General features: G+C 37.7%; 1 protein-coding gene across 13 annotated transcripts in view; it reads left to right on the top strand.

The window, feature by feature from the left end:
• SYTL3 (synaptotagmin like 3) overlaps positions 1–16,867 on the top strand; it is a 32,725-nt gene that overhangs the window by 2,462 nt on the left and 13,396 nt on the right. For 6 of the 13 annotated variants that reach the window (XM_090135674.1, XM_090135675.1, XM_090135683.1 and 3 more), the window contains 9 exons: positions 1,104–1,272; positions 1,808–1,917; positions 3,269–3,819; positions 5,369–5,584; positions 8,558–8,622; positions 11,087–11,138; positions 12,485–12,551; positions 13,127–13,199; positions 16,251–16,375. In XM_090135674.1, the coding sequence (XP_089991800.1) occupies positions 3,710–3,819; positions 5,369–5,584; positions 8,558–8,622; positions 11,087–11,138; positions 12,485–12,551; positions 13,127–13,199; positions 16,251–16,375 (708 nt within the window). In that variant the 5' untranslated portion in view covers positions 1,104–1,272; positions 1,808–1,917; positions 3,269–3,709. The remainder of the gene's footprint in view (positions 1–1,103; positions 1,273–1,807; positions 1,918–3,268; positions 3,820–5,368; positions 5,585–8,557; positions 8,623–11,086; positions 11,139–12,484; positions 12,552–13,126; positions 13,200–16,250; positions 16,376–16,867) is intronic. The other 7 variants (XM_090135682.1, XM_090135681.1, XM_031611441.2 and 4 more) reach the window with 4 other exon arrangements.

Raw genomic sequence — 16,867 nt, forward strand, 5'->3', positions numbered from 1 at the left:
TTTATTTCACTAATGCTGAGGAATCTGAAAGAAGATCAATAATACATCAATGCAAAATTGCTTTGAGAGAAAGTAGCTTTCCAGGTCAAGCATTTGTAAGCTTAAAATTGTATCAAATACGGTACTTCTTGCAAACTGTAATTTGTGTTGTGTAGGCCTTTTGATTAAGTTTCAGCTGTGTACTGTTTTATCTTGATTGTAAAGAAAAAAAGCAAATTCTTCTGAGAGTGCACTGTATGCATGCACACCTTCTTCTACTACGATGTGACCATGTTGGTTCTCTAATCTCCTTTATGGTAGGCTGTCACGCTTTTATCAAAAAGCCATTCTACAATCTGCCTGCTGCTAAATTTTCTTAAGTGTGTTATTTAAGGTTGCGTGTGGAGAAAAAATGTATGAGCTTTATGCTGAGGGGGCAGAAGTATCATGGTATTTAATCACCGGGTTGCTGTTACTTTTGGTTTTACGCAGAAGGTGCTTGGTTTTGTGAGCTTAGCTGACTGTGTAAGATGGATAGATTTGATGGGTAAATATGAAAGTAGAGCATCGGTGGAGGTTTTGTTTTTTCCTGTAATGACCCTCCTTGCATGGTAAAAGTAACATTAATGCTATTAAAAAACAAATGTAGTGCAAACGTAGTGCAAACAGCTTCAGTGTTAGAAAAGCTCTTCTTTTACAGTGGTGGTGAGCTTTTCAGTCCACCTTGAATGCTTCCTGGAAATGTTTAAGGATCAAATCTGTTGTGAGGCACGAGGATAATTCCATTCAGAAGGAGGACCCCATAGTATACACAAGGTTTCAAATTATTTTTAAGTGCAAAAAATCTGATGGAGCATAATGGCTACCTGAGGTAAAATCTTCACTAAGATGAAAAAAATAGTTGCACTACTCATAGAACTCCTGGCTCTGTGCTGGATTTTATCTTTATTCTCTGTAGCATATGATGATCTTGCCTAGCAGTGAGAGCCAGGGAGGCTTTTTGTCTGCACAGTGCAGATGCTGTTAGACACAGGGCCCCTGGCGCTTCTCTCTGCAGTACATCTGTTCTGCTTTTTGGTGTCAGAAGATGATCCTAGCCCCTTTTGGTTCTATGCTGCTGGCAGGCGATACAGTGCTTACAAGATCTATCACTGTGAATGGAATTTGAAGTGTAGCAATAGACCAGCTGGTGTGAGAGATTGATGGTTATGATATCGCCAATGGACTGAGGAAGTCTTTTTGAGGAATCTTGATGTTCCTCCTGGAGAGTGTAGCTGTGGGAATGACAGTGTGGTAAGTAGCAAGGCTCCAAACTATTCCTTCCCTTGTGCTGTTTAGATTTGCATAGGCTTGAACAGCTGAAAATATAGATTTTAAAGAAATATTAAGGGCGCACAGAATCTTTCATTATTTTTATAGTTTTTCTTGTGAAGATGTCATTTGAAATCCATTTCCCAATATAGGCTTGAAATATGGAAAGCTTTCTCCTTTTCTGTGGGGAAGGAGTTGGTCCTTCATTAAGGATACCAAGCAGTGACTAATTCTGTGCTTTCTTAAAAGCAGATGTTGCTCCTTGTAACTGTTGCACACTGGGGTGTTCTTAGTAGCTCAGTAAGACACTTCTGTGTTTTCATTAAGATCACTGGAGCAGTTTTATTTGATGTTCCCCCTACCAATGGCTGTCATGAATTTGCATGCTTATTCTGATGTTTCAGCAGGATATTCTGATGACATTGTCAATACGGCAGCCTTAGGGCTTTCTATAAACTCCCAGGAATTCCAGTTTTTGGATGCTCTAATGGCTGTTTCACTGTCCTATATAACGCAGATCTCCCTGAGTCTGACTGCTCTTTCAGATTGTATTGACTTAAACAGCACCAAAGGCTCTGGGCATCAGTCAATCCTTGGTCATATCCTCGAGGTGAAAGATTAAAGCAGGTGAGGGCAGCAGGGACCTTTGAAAACAGCATGTTAAAAGAATTGCTTTTTAGGTTTGAACTGAGTAATATCCTGTGAAATTGCACTTGCTAAGGAAATAAAATGTGATTATGCCTATCTCTGTCTCTTTTGTTTCCACAGGAAGCCAGTCTATTTTTCTTTTTTAACTCTTCTGTGAAACGCTTTGTCTTTTTGGTGTCTGTTGAAGAGTGTCATGAAAAAAATATAAAAGAATGGCTGTTTATGTTTAGAAGTTAGCACCTGCATTTTTTGCTTGTGTGACGTTATGTAGTTCAGTTGTGGCAATCTGTGTGTCAACTAATTCCCCATGACTTCAAAAATTCATTGTCACTCATACAGCTGAAGATTTTTCTTTTAACCTGGAAACTCTCATAATAGCTTAAAATAATGTTCCATTTGGTTGGATTCTCAGCTGAAATGTGTCAGTGAAATATCTCTAACTGTTTCAGTGAAGTTTTCCCCTTCTGCCCTAATGGAAAATCTGACTCTGTTCACATTTAGTTCACATGATGTTTGAAGCACTTGACCTGTTTTCACGTATCATCTTTAATATTTGGTGTTTTGTAACTGGAACACACTTACATTTGCTATAATAAGCACTGAATAGTAATATTAAAGATGAATATAATGTGTTAGCTACAATAGATTCAAGAATAACTTTCTCTACTTTGCTACATTAAAATTTTGTTATATTTAGGTAGGAGTTTCACAGAAATAAGATCAGAAAATATATTCAAAATACATTTGTGAATCTGTTTTAATTTTTATACTTCTCATATATTTGTACAGTAATATCATGTTTGGTGCAAAAATGGTTAGTGCACTGAGCTGCAAAGAATACGTATCTTAGTGTTCTGGTGTTTTTTGGTGTTTTTTGTGTATTAACAAAGATAACGTCATTATTGTGTGAAAAATGTCTTATCTAGGCTTAACAGAAGTCAGGTTATTGATAGAAATGACTCTTAAAGGACCTTTCCCATCTTTCGTATAGGCTCATGTTATTTTGTCTGCTCAGTAAGATGAGATTAGAAAGGAGGATTTGTCTCAACCAGTATGACTTGTCCTGTTGTGGGGCCTGTGCTGGAAACTGACTCGAGCTTCTTTACTGGTTGTTTTGCACTGTCTGAAAAACATGGAGATTCATAGCAGAATGTGCTATGTTGAGGTTTTCTGAAGAATGAGGCTGTCTTAAAATCTCTTTTGTGTCTGACTTTGTGCATGAAAGATCTTGAGTATAGCAAAATGTGTTCTCCACAATGTTCACTCATGCTATTGAAATCACTTAAAGAAGTGAGGAGAAGGGATAATAAAACATTATTTTTCTCTCTAGATCCTGAAATCCTGAATCTACAAGACCAAGTGAAGCAAACCATTCTCCCAAATCCTTTATGCTGGCTATCAGTGAATTCTCCCTCCAGTTGGTGGCAGTTGAAGCCATACCTGGGACCTCGCTGCAAGCTCTCATCCCTTTTGGAACCACTCTGCAAAGAGCAAGTTCTTTGAAGTGAAAAAGTCAAGGCTGCTGTGACCTTACTGTTCATATCCCCTGGGTAGCAGGGACACTTAAATGATGCCTTGTGTGAAGACAGACACAGTTATTTTTTTCTTCAAGAGCGTGACGCAGCAAAACCTATCACCAATGGAGTAAGAAGACGGGCAGCACTTGATAAACACTCAGATCTCTGACGAGCCCTATTATATTCTCTAACGTAGTATCCATTGTTTTGGATGTGGTAGAGCAATAAGTCAGCAGTTGTGAAGTTTGGGGAAAATGGCCTGTGAATTTAATCTAAACTTCCTTAAGGAATTGGAGCGAGAGGTTGTTCTGGAAGTCCTGTACCGTGACCAGATGGTGAGAAAAACAGAGGAAGAAAGAGTAAGGTACTTGTCTTTCCTTTCTTTGTGTATTGCTGTTCTTTTTCTTTCTGAGGAGTGCTTTTCTTCTTCTTTGCTGTCATTCCCCACTTATTCCTTCTTTTGTTTCTTGTTAGCTAGTAAGTTTTAATTCTGTGGGAAAACCAGGAGTTATCTGGAGCCTCTTGGATTTATCGCACTACTGACTACATTAAAGATGAGCAAATGCTGTTCAGGGAGTAATCTACTTAGTGAACTTTACTTAACATTTATAGACAGTTCAGCTGGTGCCTCTATTTCTTCCCCGGTGAAGGCTTTATGACATTCTTATTATCACGTTCCTACGTATGCCTGTATAGCCCTGATAATGCAGAACACATTCAGATCTATGGCTGGCTAATTTAACCTCTGTTGAGCCAGGACTAAAGTTAAAGATTGTCAGATACCTCCTTACTGTGCTGCATCCATCTCTGCTCCTTCTCATATATAACTGATAACAAGAGCGCTGCGCTTTCTCAGTGGATGTCGATAGGTGTCATTGGTTAGAAAAAGGATTTTGTGTAATGATTTCACGCTATACAAGTATCCCAGTTGTAAGGGATAATCCTTCAGCAGTTCATTTGCTTTGTATTAGGGATTGTGTAAGGATTTCCTTGTAGCTTGCTTTGCCACGTTGCTTCCTCATGTAAAACATGGTGTTTGTATTGCTAAGTTAGAAGGTTTTAGTCTCTTAATAAATTATAGACACTTAAACTTTGTTTGCTGCAAACATTTATGTAAGTATACCTGGACTTGTTAAATGATTATGAAAAATAAAGGGTTATAAAAAATCTGAATTGATTAGAAAGCCATTGACAACTATTGGTGAAGTAGCTAACAATGAGAAACAGATCTCGTCTCTTGTTGCTTGTTATGGAAACAAGGTTAATGGGAGAGGTTTAGACGTTTAGGTCAGATGTGGTTTTGGTTGACCTCCAGGAGATGCATTTGTTACTATTATTTAATAGAAGATTTGATTCTTCTAATCAAGTAATCTTAATATATTAACAACTGTTGTCATAATATCATCAATAAACAATGTGCCTCCCTGGAGGCATTCAAGGCCAGGCAGGATGTGGCTCTGGGCATCCTGGCCTAGAGGTTGGTGACGCTGCACATAGCAGGGGGATTGAAACTAGATGATTGTTGTGGTCCTTTTCAGCCCAGGTCATTCTATGATTCAATGATCATCAAAAGGGAGTGCAGTTTAGACTAAATTTTTGTATGTGAGCATGTGATCACTTGTACACCTAATTTCAGTGCCCTATCCTGAGTGGATAAAGTTGATGTGAACGGAACCCCATTTATATTAGGCTGTTATCCTATATGTAGCTTTGTGGTTGTATGTATAGTGCAAAAAATGCACAGAATCACAGAATGTACTGTGTGTATGGATGCCTTCAGACAGAATTTGGATTAAGGTCACACTTAAGGCTGTATCTCCGACTGGCAGTGACGTTGTGCAACCAGGTCATCAGCTTGTAACTTGCACCGTTGCTTTTTTTCCCCTTCTTTCCTTTTTGACCTGAATGATTAGGAAACTGAAAATGCAGCTGCATCAGCTTCGATGGAAAGGGGCAAGAAATGTAAGCCATGAATACCGGGAGAGGTCTTGTGCTCGCTGCCAGAAATCCCTTGGATTGCTGCTGAACAGAGGTGCGGTGTGCAATGGGTGCAGTCATCGAGTGTGCTCTGAATGCCGTGTCTGCCTGAATCCCTCCCTTTGGAAATGCACCGTTTGTTATGCTCATGGGTAAGGAATGTTAATGGTTTTGGGAAGTTGTTGACTACGCTGGTTTGGTTTGCATTGGCTTTCAATACTGGATGCTCACCATTTTTGTGTGTTTATTGCTTTAAACAGATAATAAACCAAAGCCTTTGGCAGGAAGGAATGAATGAATATGTTGGGTGAAGACCACAGGAATTAATAGCAATTTTGCCCTGTACTTCATGGAGTCAGAAGTCCTTTTCTGCATTTAGCAAAATGCATTTTCAGAATAGGCCAGAGGTGGTGTCGTCTCCCTTGCAAAGATGTTAATTGCAAAAAAACAGAACAGTCTTAGTATCTGAACTCTAGATGGCACTCTAGTCAATGGATGTCCCCGAGTCAATACTGAAGTGGTGCATCTGAATGGGTTCCGCGTAGTATAACAAATTTCTTGACTTTTTTGATCATCATTATTTTTTCTGCTGGTTTCTCTTTTTTTTTTTTTTTTTTTTTTTTTGCCTCATACTACTGAGATGAGGAACCTAGATGAGTAGTGTGAAATCATGTTTTGTATGTATTTAACATCATTGCGTTTTATCAGGAGCTCCTTAAACACTGTCAGAGCAGAGATCCAGGTTTGGTTACGCTGAAATTGTTATTTACTTATTTTGCTCTGTCACCTTGGTTTTGTTTTCCTGAAAAAGGGAAATAATCAATTTTTATATCAAAACATTCCCTCACAGTTCCTTCTATTAATCAGAATCTTCCTAAATCAAATGGTTTAGATATATTTTCACCCTGGATTGAACAAGAAATTAATCTATAAGTAAAGGGAGAGTCTTGAAAAAGAGTCAACAACTCTGCTGGTTGATATAAACCCCTGTATGAAGGGTAAGCATTTGGGTGAAATTTTACTATATGCCAACACAAGACTAATGCATCACCTCACTCCTTCTTAAGATGAGGTTTATGAGGTTTAAATGATGACTGAAAAATGTGAGAGAAGGTATTAGTCATAAACTGAATTAATTTCTAATTGTAGTTTAAAGTCATTTTCTGTGTTCTGGAAGAGACTGTAAACCATCACTTAAATGGTGCTCCCTGAATCCTCAGTTTATTTTGCAATTTACACATAAGATAAATCAACCCCTCCTGTATTTAGTACAAAGCAGTTGCTAAATTTTGATGTGTTTCACTGTCTGTGCTTAATGCTATGAATGCTAAAAATAGAGGCTTAAAAAGTTAACTGTATGTATCCCTGTCTAGATTTGCCCCCCTTCCCCACTTTCTCTTTTTATTTAAATTAGTTTCCAGTTTTTTGGTAGCTACAGTGGAAATCCCCTCTAGATAGCAGCTAGTTACCAAAGTGCCTTGTTATAGTACTGTGCATCCTTAATTATTTCATAAGGTTGTCCAGACATTTAATGGTCAAAATGGGAAAGCATTGTCTAAATGGATTAAAATATATTCTGACTTTTTATGAGGAAATTTTATTTTTTTTGTCTTGCTGATACAGAGGGGTTCTTCTGTGAATTTTGCATTATAATAAAAAAAAGTACAGAATTTACATTCGATCTTATTTAATCGTGGTGCAAAGTTCATTCAAACAGTCTCCTTCAGTTACCTTCAGTGAGCCTTGTATCAAGGCTGCAAATCTTAGAGAACGCAGCTGTGTTGTAAGTACTAGTCAGCACCTTCTGCTTATTCTGGTGAGAGGAAGAACGACAACTAAGAAATGGAAGTGCTGATTTTCAAATCCTGAGTGGCCATAACTTTAAATCTTGTGTACCACAAGAGTAATAAGTAATAGAAGAGTTCTGCAGCTTCAAAATTGATGTATCTCATAGAAGTGACTGAAAATGCCAAGTGAGGTAGTGCTTGCACTGGGGTCAAGAGGGCTGAATCCGTGCTGTGCCACCTTCCTTCTACATGTACCTAGAGAGTACAGTACAGTGTGGAAAATGATTGGTCCAGGGATTTTGTTTCCTGACCTTCATGGATGTCAGTATAGCTCTTGTGTTTAGCGATTCATGCTTTTCTACACAGGCAAGCCTCTACATCCATTTACTGTCTGTATACTGGCTGCCAACTCTGCAAACTTTCAAGGAAGTTTGGCAGAGGGGATGGTAACAGATCTTAATTTCGAAGAAGGAAAATTAACTACTGGGTAGAAAATATAGTTTACCAATACTTGCACTGAGGAAACTTTTTCAGTGGAACTTCATAATATGCATCCCAAAATCCACATGGAGCTGAGATGTATGGTATGACCTAACATCTTGGAAGACATTTAGATGAGAATTTGTACCTTAAGGCTCCAGAGGATTCTCAGTTAAACATTTTTTTTTAAAACTTTTTAATAATGGATGGGTTCACATTGCGGACTTTGTCTAATTCAGTTGTAAACTACAAAATGCAGGAGTCAAGTCTGCTGAAATTCTGCTCTTGACAGCTATTTAATCTGACATAATCTTATATACGTTCATCACTATCTTTCTAATACTGTGATCCGCATACCTACGAATCACACTACCATCACTGATATTAGTCTCTTCAAAATGAAGAGAAATGGGCTACAAATCCATCATTCTATTATAGAAGAGAAGAAAGACTGTTTTCTATCCTGCTTCAGAGTTGCTGAATTCAGTGTGTACCTAGTAACTATCCCAAGTTGTGTTCAGGAACGTTTCCTGTCATTGATTCTTTTCATCTTGCAAGGCTGCACAAGTGCCTGGAGATATATTGCAAATAGTTTTTATAAGCTGGAATGGACTAGGATTCCCAGCTTTAGAGCAGAACTGATTGCTTTTGGTGAGTTGTTCTATGTAGCAAAAATGAGGAGAATAAGAAAGAAGAGAGAAGTCATTTGTTTGCAAATCCACAAAGTCAGTTGGTGTGAGCAGTCCTAAAGTCTTAGGATTAAGAAGGACTGTTGAATTGTTTAAGTAGTTATTAAACAGTTAGAGAAATGCATTTCTTGGAAAATGTTGATTCAAATGTCTTTTTCTTGTTTTTCAGAGATGTGAAAGTAAAGGCTGGTGAATGGTTCTTTGAGGAACGAGCAAAGAGATATCCAGATGAAGGTAATCACTGGAACAAGCCATGCTGTGCAATTTGTAGTTCTTATCTAAGTGAAACACAGAACGTAGTCTACCACCGTATTTACTGCTTCAAACATTTGGTGGAAGATCTCTCAAGCATTATCTTGCCTTGTTTGTCTATATGCTAAATGAGGCATAAGCACAAGCTAGCAGGAAATGTTTGAAAGTATAATTTATTTTGTGTGAGTAATGAAAATAAGAAAATTATTGGCCGTACCAATTTGAATTGATGTACACTTAAGGCTACTAAGAAATACAACGACACATGAAATAAATCTGGAACTGTTAAAATCTGTGTGCAGGAAAGAAATGATCTTGCATCCATTGTTTGTCTAAGTTAGTTTTTTTATTATTTTCACTAAGTTCCATTCCATCATTCCTTGTAAGTTTTGAAATAATGAAAAACATGTGGCTATAAATCAACAAAGGGCTAAAAACACCAGCTGTTTCTTTACTTTCAGCCAGCTGTGCTATTGCCTTCTGTTCAATCTTTTCAGTGTGATTAAAAATACAAAGCATTAAAAGAAGTTATAGAGGATGTGGATGGATTGCCCTGTGGCAAATGTGATTCACAAACCAAGGGGCTGTTGGTCTTCTTTTTTCACCCACAGTGACTAGTAAGGTGGAAAGGATTTCCTTCATCTTTCCTTGAAGCTCCTCTTCAGATAGGTGACTATTTCCCTTTGTGCCTGTTCCTTCATATTACAGTTTCTTTTCCAGTATTGTATCTTATCTAGGTTATCCCTATCTAGATAAGAGTAGCTGGTAAAAAGGAAAGTGCTTGAATATCTGTTGCTAGACCTGAATTGAAAGAAATGGATAAATGGAAGAATATAATCAGGCAAATTTTGAGCAGTATTCACCAAATAGTGGTTCTAGGAAATTGATCTATGGTGTCTGCTGAGACAATTAAAACAAACAAAAAATTGATTCCGTTTTAGCTAAGACAATTTCTGATTTTACAGTGTTAGTTGAGCAGTTGTTTAAAGCACAGTTGTATTCTGTGTCCATTATTAATAATTTTCCCTCATATTCTTTTCAGAAAGTCTGTAGCTGGTAATTTTAATAATCAGTTGAGAAATCATATCTTTTCCTCAGAAACAAATCTGATTTTGCAAGATACTGGATGTCCTCACCTTGTGTTGTCAGAGCTTTGTGGGCGCTTTGAAGCATTTTGTTTAGTTAGCCTGACAATAATGTTGTCGAAGTTACAAAATTCTAAGGACGTTCACGAGGTAGTTTTGTTTGCTTCCTTTGATTAGACCAGCTGCTGTAGTTAAACGAATTAACAAATGGAAAACTTTCCAACAGCAGCTTAGTTATGTATCCTTCAAGCCTTGAGAGACAGTGCCCCCTTTTGGTTGGATGGTTAAACACGAGTGAAGCATTATCAACTGAATTTCTTGCAGTGAATTTCTCAGGTTGCAGAATAATATTTTTTTAAAAAAAAAAGTTGTATCTGAACTGCTTTCTATTAATTTTGTATAACTTCTACCTAAAAATCATGCTTTCATGTGAAAGTGATAGATTGCCTTTACTGACCAGTCAGTTAAAGGAATCATTTAATGTTACAATAAATCCAGATACTACTTACTAATAATAGAGCATTAAATCTGGAGTTCTGATTGAGATTTGTAACATCAGTAAGTTGGTTATTGTTCCTACCACCACAAGAATGTGTTACTTACCTGTAAGGAATGTAATTAATTATGTTTTCAGCAAAGCATGGGTCACATGATACTGTTCTGCATTGCTATTATTAGGAATGATTAGTGATTAAAACCACTCCAGTGGTGTTCATTGCACGCGTTTAGCCATTCTTTCTGCTTATGATTGCTCAGGAGCAAACTGCATTTCTATGAGCTTTCGCTGTGCCTGGTGGAGCTCTTGCTCCTTACTGTTCTTAACATCATGGGGCTGCTTATCTGAGGAATGTGACATGGTTGCTATTTTCCCGTGAGGGGAAAAGGGTTTTGTCATTACAGTTCTGTAATAGGAAGGGTGAAAGGAATTATAAGATGGAAGAAATTACCATGTGCCTACTCTTGCGATATACCTTCAAGTTTTACCTAATGTTTGAATGCTATGGTTTAGTTATGTTTTCACGCACCACCAACCTCCTCAGGAGGCCGAGGGCACTTGGCAACTTGAAAATGTCCATTGACATCCTTATGTGATTGTCCTCAGGGTTTGCAAAGAGCATCTCTGAATGCTGAAAAAGGAGAAGATGAAATTGCAATAAAATTTGTGTTATAGAACAGATTTGTGTGTTGCCTTGCACGTATGTTGATTTATGAGATGGGGATTGATTTAATTGTGTACATTTGCATGTACACAAACTCCTGTAAATACAGGCTATTTCCTGAAAATAAGCTGACTTATAGTAAGTGCAATGTAGGTATTAATAATTGCAGATGTTGCTAAGTGACTTTTTTCTCCTTCACAGGCAGGCATGAAACAGCTGGTGCAAAGCTCTTGAAATCTTATCAGAAACTGAGGTAATACTCAAAAGAAGAAATGTTCTGAGGTCACTAAGACTTTGCATAGGAAATAAAGCTGATTTATAACACATGATATCACTAGTGTTTTTTTTATTACAAAGAACAGATTTGGGTATCTTTGGAGTACAAATGATAAAAATATAGGGAAAAAAATGCACTCTTATATCCTGGCAACCCATAGGAAGGGTCTCAAGTTCAGAAAAAGAGTACTGTTTTAAGAGTAATAGTTTTTATTGATTGGAAATGAAGGAATGTGCAGGATTTTTGTTAGATTTACTTATATCTTTTGTGTACCAATTTTGCTTCTTGTTCAGATTTACCCACTTTTAGTAATTTTTTGCCTCTCATCTTTTAGGTATAAAAGCAATGATGTTTATATTTGCTCAATGGCAGATTTTGCTGCTTTGATAGCTTTAGAATGAATGTGAGACAAGAAGCTCTATATTCAGGAGAGTGCATCCCTTCTGCTTTATACTAAATAATCCACTGGTGGTTTGAGGCTTAAGCATAAGTGTGCTCAAATTATCATTAGTAATATATAATGGAATAACAATCTATTTTAAATGGTATTGTAGAAAATAAACCCTATTCTTTTTTTATTGTTATTATTTTTAAGCAAGATATGAAGAGATTACATCAATTTTGAGAACTATCTGGCAAAGCATAGATGCGTGAGACAAAAACTTATAGATAGCTATCTATGGTTCTAACCAGGGCTGCATAAGGACTTGCCTTTGCCTAGATACAGCATATGTGAACAAAAGGAAGTTTGCTGGCTGCCCTTCAGGTCTGTGATTGTGCTGTGAGAACAGTCTGGAGTCAGATTTCTGTATTTATGTATTTACAGACCAGGGATCTTTACAACAGATGAAATGGCTGGAATGCTGTAAAAGGTCTCAAACAACCCTGGACACAGGCAAGGAAGGATCCTTATAGTATTGTAAATAAAGATAACTGCTTTCTGAAAACATATGTGAAAGAAAAATGGGGCATGTAGCACAGGAATTGTATTTCAGTGCTTGGGACTCAGATAGCAGTGCTGCCAGCCAAAAAGAAGTCTAGAAAATCTATCCTGAATTATATATTTCCTACTGTATTAAGTTGACAACTCTGCCTAGAGCAGTCCAAGATTGAGGAGAAAGAAAGGCAGACTTAATTCAGTCTTTCTTTGTAATAATTCTTATAAACACAAGCAAAAAGCCTGTCATGCAGAGGGACCTAGATCTTCAGATTTTACAGGAAAGGCAGATAATAAAGATACTGAGAATGTATTTAGCTTATTTTTCAATGTATTAACATGAGATATTAATTTTTGCACTGTTTTTTGTCTCTTAACTTTCTAGTAAAATTTCTGTTGTACCTCCAACTCCACCTCCTTACACTGAATCCACAGCAGAAAGTAACGCAAAGGTAAATATACACATGTGCAAAATATACATAGGTATTCACGCACCTCTCATGCTTCCATTCACATGTAATAGCCAATAGCTAAAGAAATGCAGTAACATCATACTGCCATGTAAATGTTCTCTTATGTTGCTTTTTTTTCCCTCGTGCTGCATTGGTAGTAGAAGAAAGGTTCGAGTCTATCATGAGAGATGTTTTCATTTCAATTCCAGCTTTTGAGGGAAGTGATTAACCTCCTCTACTTCATGTTTGCATCTGGAGTACTGTATCTGAGTTTTGGGTACTTCACTGAAGAAAAGATGTTGATCAACTGGGAACGTGTTTAGCAGGGAGGCACCAAGAAAGCTCAAGCTCAAGCACTTGTCCTGTAGAGAAAAGCTGCTGGACCAGAACTTGTTCAGCCTGGGGCGGAGTTGGCTTTAGTGGATCCTGTAGTGATCTATTTATCACCTGCTGGCTGGGGGTTAGCAAGGTAACAAAGCTGGGCTCTTCTCAGCAGTACATAGCAGGAGGAGGAAACTGTATAACAGCAAATACTTTGTACTTTCTTTCTTACAGTTGAACTTTTCCATTTGCAGGAACTTGGACAATCTAAAAGTTTTAATAAATCCGTGGAAAACTTGTTTTTGTCTCTCACAACACACATAAAGAGTAAGTAGCTTTCACTGCTTTGTACTCTAGGATGAAACTGAGCATTTCAATATTTTTTGTCTAAATTGTTGGCCGTAAGTCAGTTATAAACAAAGGATATTGACTACTTGCCTATTGCCAAGACTGAGCCAATCAGAAAAATAAAGCAGTAAGCTATGTTACCAGTCAAGAATGAGTTTCTTATAAAGATGCAAGAAGACTGCATAAAGTTATTTTTAAGTTTACTGGATGTTCAAATGGAGTACCTTTAATTCTATATAAGAACAGCAAGCAGCATACATTAGGTTGCAGACAGTATATGTATGTCTATGCAATGGGGACAGCCTGTCTTTGTGATAAATATATTAAAGGCATCAATGACCAGAGGAAAAATACCTCTGAGTTTTGTGGAGATTACAGGAGCTTGCAGATTTGCATGAGTTTGAATTGACCTTAGTATTTTCCCCTAACTTCATTTTTGACAACTCAAATATGAGATTAGATCTCAATAAATTTGGCTTTAGTATCTTTCTACCTTTCCTCCTAACTCTTATCCTAGCCGCTGTGTTCCATTTCCTCTTCATGTGTCAAAAAGGCCTGTTCTGTTTTCTGTAACTACACAAATTTAATGTTGTATCTATGTGAACACATACTAAAGCTATGCAGAGATACAGTATCTTTCTCTGAACAAAAGTTTGGTGCAGGATACAATAAGATGCTTTGTCTCTGGAAGCCTGTGGCTAAGGCAGCACCAAGTAGAATGTGGATAAATGTATCCTGCCTTCTGTTAGTTTACAGCCTGTTTGTATTCCATAGTTACTGTGCTGCAGTCCAAAACCTTATCAGGACCACAGCAAGTTATTTTAATAGTTCACTTCTACTAAAAGGAAGGTCCTGCTCCCCCACATCTTTCATCTGCTGTGTGTCTGACCTCGTGCTGCCATTGCTTAACCTGAATAAACCAGTTTCTGGACCTCTCTGGAAGCCAATTAAAAGAGCAGACCACTAACCTAGACAAAACAAATGGGTACTTCTCTGCTGGTTTGCTGAGTTAAATTGGCTGAAGTTAGGGTTTATAAGTTGGAGCCTATGCAACAGAGGGTGCTGGACCCATGTGGCCAGGAGTCAGGAAGGGAAGAGTGGCAATTTCAGAGTGTGTGTGTGTGGGGGGGGGGTGGCAGCAAGTTGTTAGGTCAGCTCAGCTGTATCTGAAACCCCACTCAATTGATATCATCTTCAGTTAGGATAAGATCCTTTTAATTTGTGAGAAAATAACAGGATGTTACAGTCACTGAAGTCAAGAATTAAAAAAGTCAACAATTAAAACATACAGAAACTCTAATAGAGGGAAGGACTTGAGCTCTTGGCTGGAGAAGCTAGCTTTTTCAGACAGTGTGGCCTCTCGATAAAACCTGGTACTGTGCTCATAAATGCTCTCAGTTACTAGTGTCTAAAATTAGTGCTCTCTATCTTACTTAGATAGAAATGTCTTGGATTGCAGAGCTTTTTATACACCTAGCTCTTGTGTATTGCAGTAAATAAACCTGGAGAACCTAGTTCTGAATCTGCCTCTGATTCTATCACTGGAACCAATGTTTGTGTATGTCTGAGAGCAATATGAACAAAGGATTAGCATGTGCAGCTCAATGCCTCTGTTGTACAGTCTGCTCATGATGACGTTACCTCCCTGTTCTGGCATGGTTTAGCAGCAGCAGAAGATTATAATCTAATGGTCGATGCTGGTTATGGTTTTACTTGCAGTGCAAAACTGCTCTTGGAACAATGTTCTCATGACACTAACTGTTTGGGTAGAAGTGCCAAAGGAGAAACAGACCTGAAAAATAAAGATGCATTTTTTTTTTCCCCATTATAACCTGTTTCTTAACATGTTCATTTTAAGAGAGTGTGAGGAAAGTTTTGTTCAACTACTTAGATTGTATTTCCTCTTGGATCTCTCACTCCAGTCTCTTTTATGGTCTCTGTTCCCATGTTCCCACTGTGTATCTAAAAACCTGATTTCACTTACAGTTGGAGATGATTTCATTGAGCTTATTTATAAATATGGCACATGATCCCTTAATGGTGCATGGGGTGCAATAAATATCTGACAACTAATTGCTGCTAAGAACAGAAGTAATCCAAAGTGGCTTTAAAAATCACACTTAAGAGTGCTGCTATTTTTGAGTACAGTATTGACATACTGTTTGCTGTCTGAGCTTCCTCCACAGAGATTTGTGTTATGGGAGGAACATTTATTTCTTGAGGATGGAGTAGACGTGAGCTGTTTCATGCACCACTTCAAAGTTATTAATTCTTCATGAGAAACTAGCTAGGATTTATGACAAAGTGTCTGCTGCTATGCCTGCCGATTTTAATCTCCAGAAATTGCTAATGACTGCTGCCCTTCCCTGTGAATGAAGTGCTGACTATACCCTGAGGAATAAGAAAAAAATAGTGATGCACTAAACATCCAATTGTCCCATAGATTTATTTGACAATGGGCTAGATGTAGTTGAATTAGCACTTATAAGGATAAGCTTACATCCACATATAAGTAGTGTTATTGAAGTCAACAAGGGCTACTTCTCATCTTGAGAAGTGTATGTGATTTGGGATCAGAGTACGTAATCTCTCTTGTTCATGTTTTGAATTAATTTCTAAATATTTTTCAGTGCCTCTGCTTTCTAACTTCCATTATCATGTTCACTATGTGTTGTTATAATGATTTTACTTTTATCCTGAACCAACATAAATACTACAAATCAAATGGTATATAGGAACTGTAGTAGCTATTTCTGTTAGAAAACTGTATTTGATAGCATGAAACAATTTCTTGCAGCAGCTGTAATGAAAGCAAGCAAAGACTGTAATTTCTGGTTAAAGTAGCAGGAAAGATTCAGACAAACAAATTGTAATTAGACAACATGAGTACATGCCATCCCATTTGTTTCTCATTAGGAGTTCTGTAGCAAAACTCTTGGATAAAAGTTTGAAAGTTATGTTCTTTGTCTTTAAATCTAGAAGATTGCTAGCAGTGTTTGTTCTAGTGACTTCTTTTTGTATTCATTTCAGAAATCTCAAAGTCCCAGAATGATATGGCTGACAGAAGTCTGCTAACGACAGATTATGGACATAATGTGGAAAGGAGGAAGCAAAGGAGGAGCCAGTCTGACACTGCCATCAACATTACATGCAGGGTATCCAAATTGTTATACACAAACTCTAGCTGCAAGAGCTGTTTCAGGAGTAGAATTCAAGAATAGTAACTTGCATGCTGGGAATTTACTTTTATTTATGAGCAGGGCTTTAGCTGATGTTCACTAACTGTGGCCAGAAGTCTGATTCCTCACATGTTTTTTTGACTGAGTCTCCACACTTGGTCTCAGCCCAGATCTGAAATGTTTACTGGGATTTTACAAAGACCATCACACGAGGGGAGGATGGGTCGCTTTTCTCTTGGGTGCTCACAGTCTGTGTTGGGACTAATTGACATCTGCTCTATGGGACTGTTAGACTGTGCAGAAATTCTCTGTTTCCTGCCCAGGGTTGCCTCATCCCAGGTGCAGAATCTGGCATTTACCTTTATTAACATGCCAGAAAGTACTTTCATTTTTCAGAGAATTAATTGATTTCCCCCCCCCCCCGTAGAGTGTGCACATTTCTTCTAGGAATAACCAGGAAATTAATAG

Source organism: Phasianus colchicus, chromosome 2 (assembly GCF_987193195.1).
Source record: "Phasianus colchicus chromosome 2, bPhaCol1.hap1.1, whole genome shotgun sequence".
NCBI classification, from domain to species: domain Eukaryota; kingdom Metazoa; phylum Chordata; class Aves; order Galliformes; family Phasianidae; genus Phasianus; species Phasianus colchicus.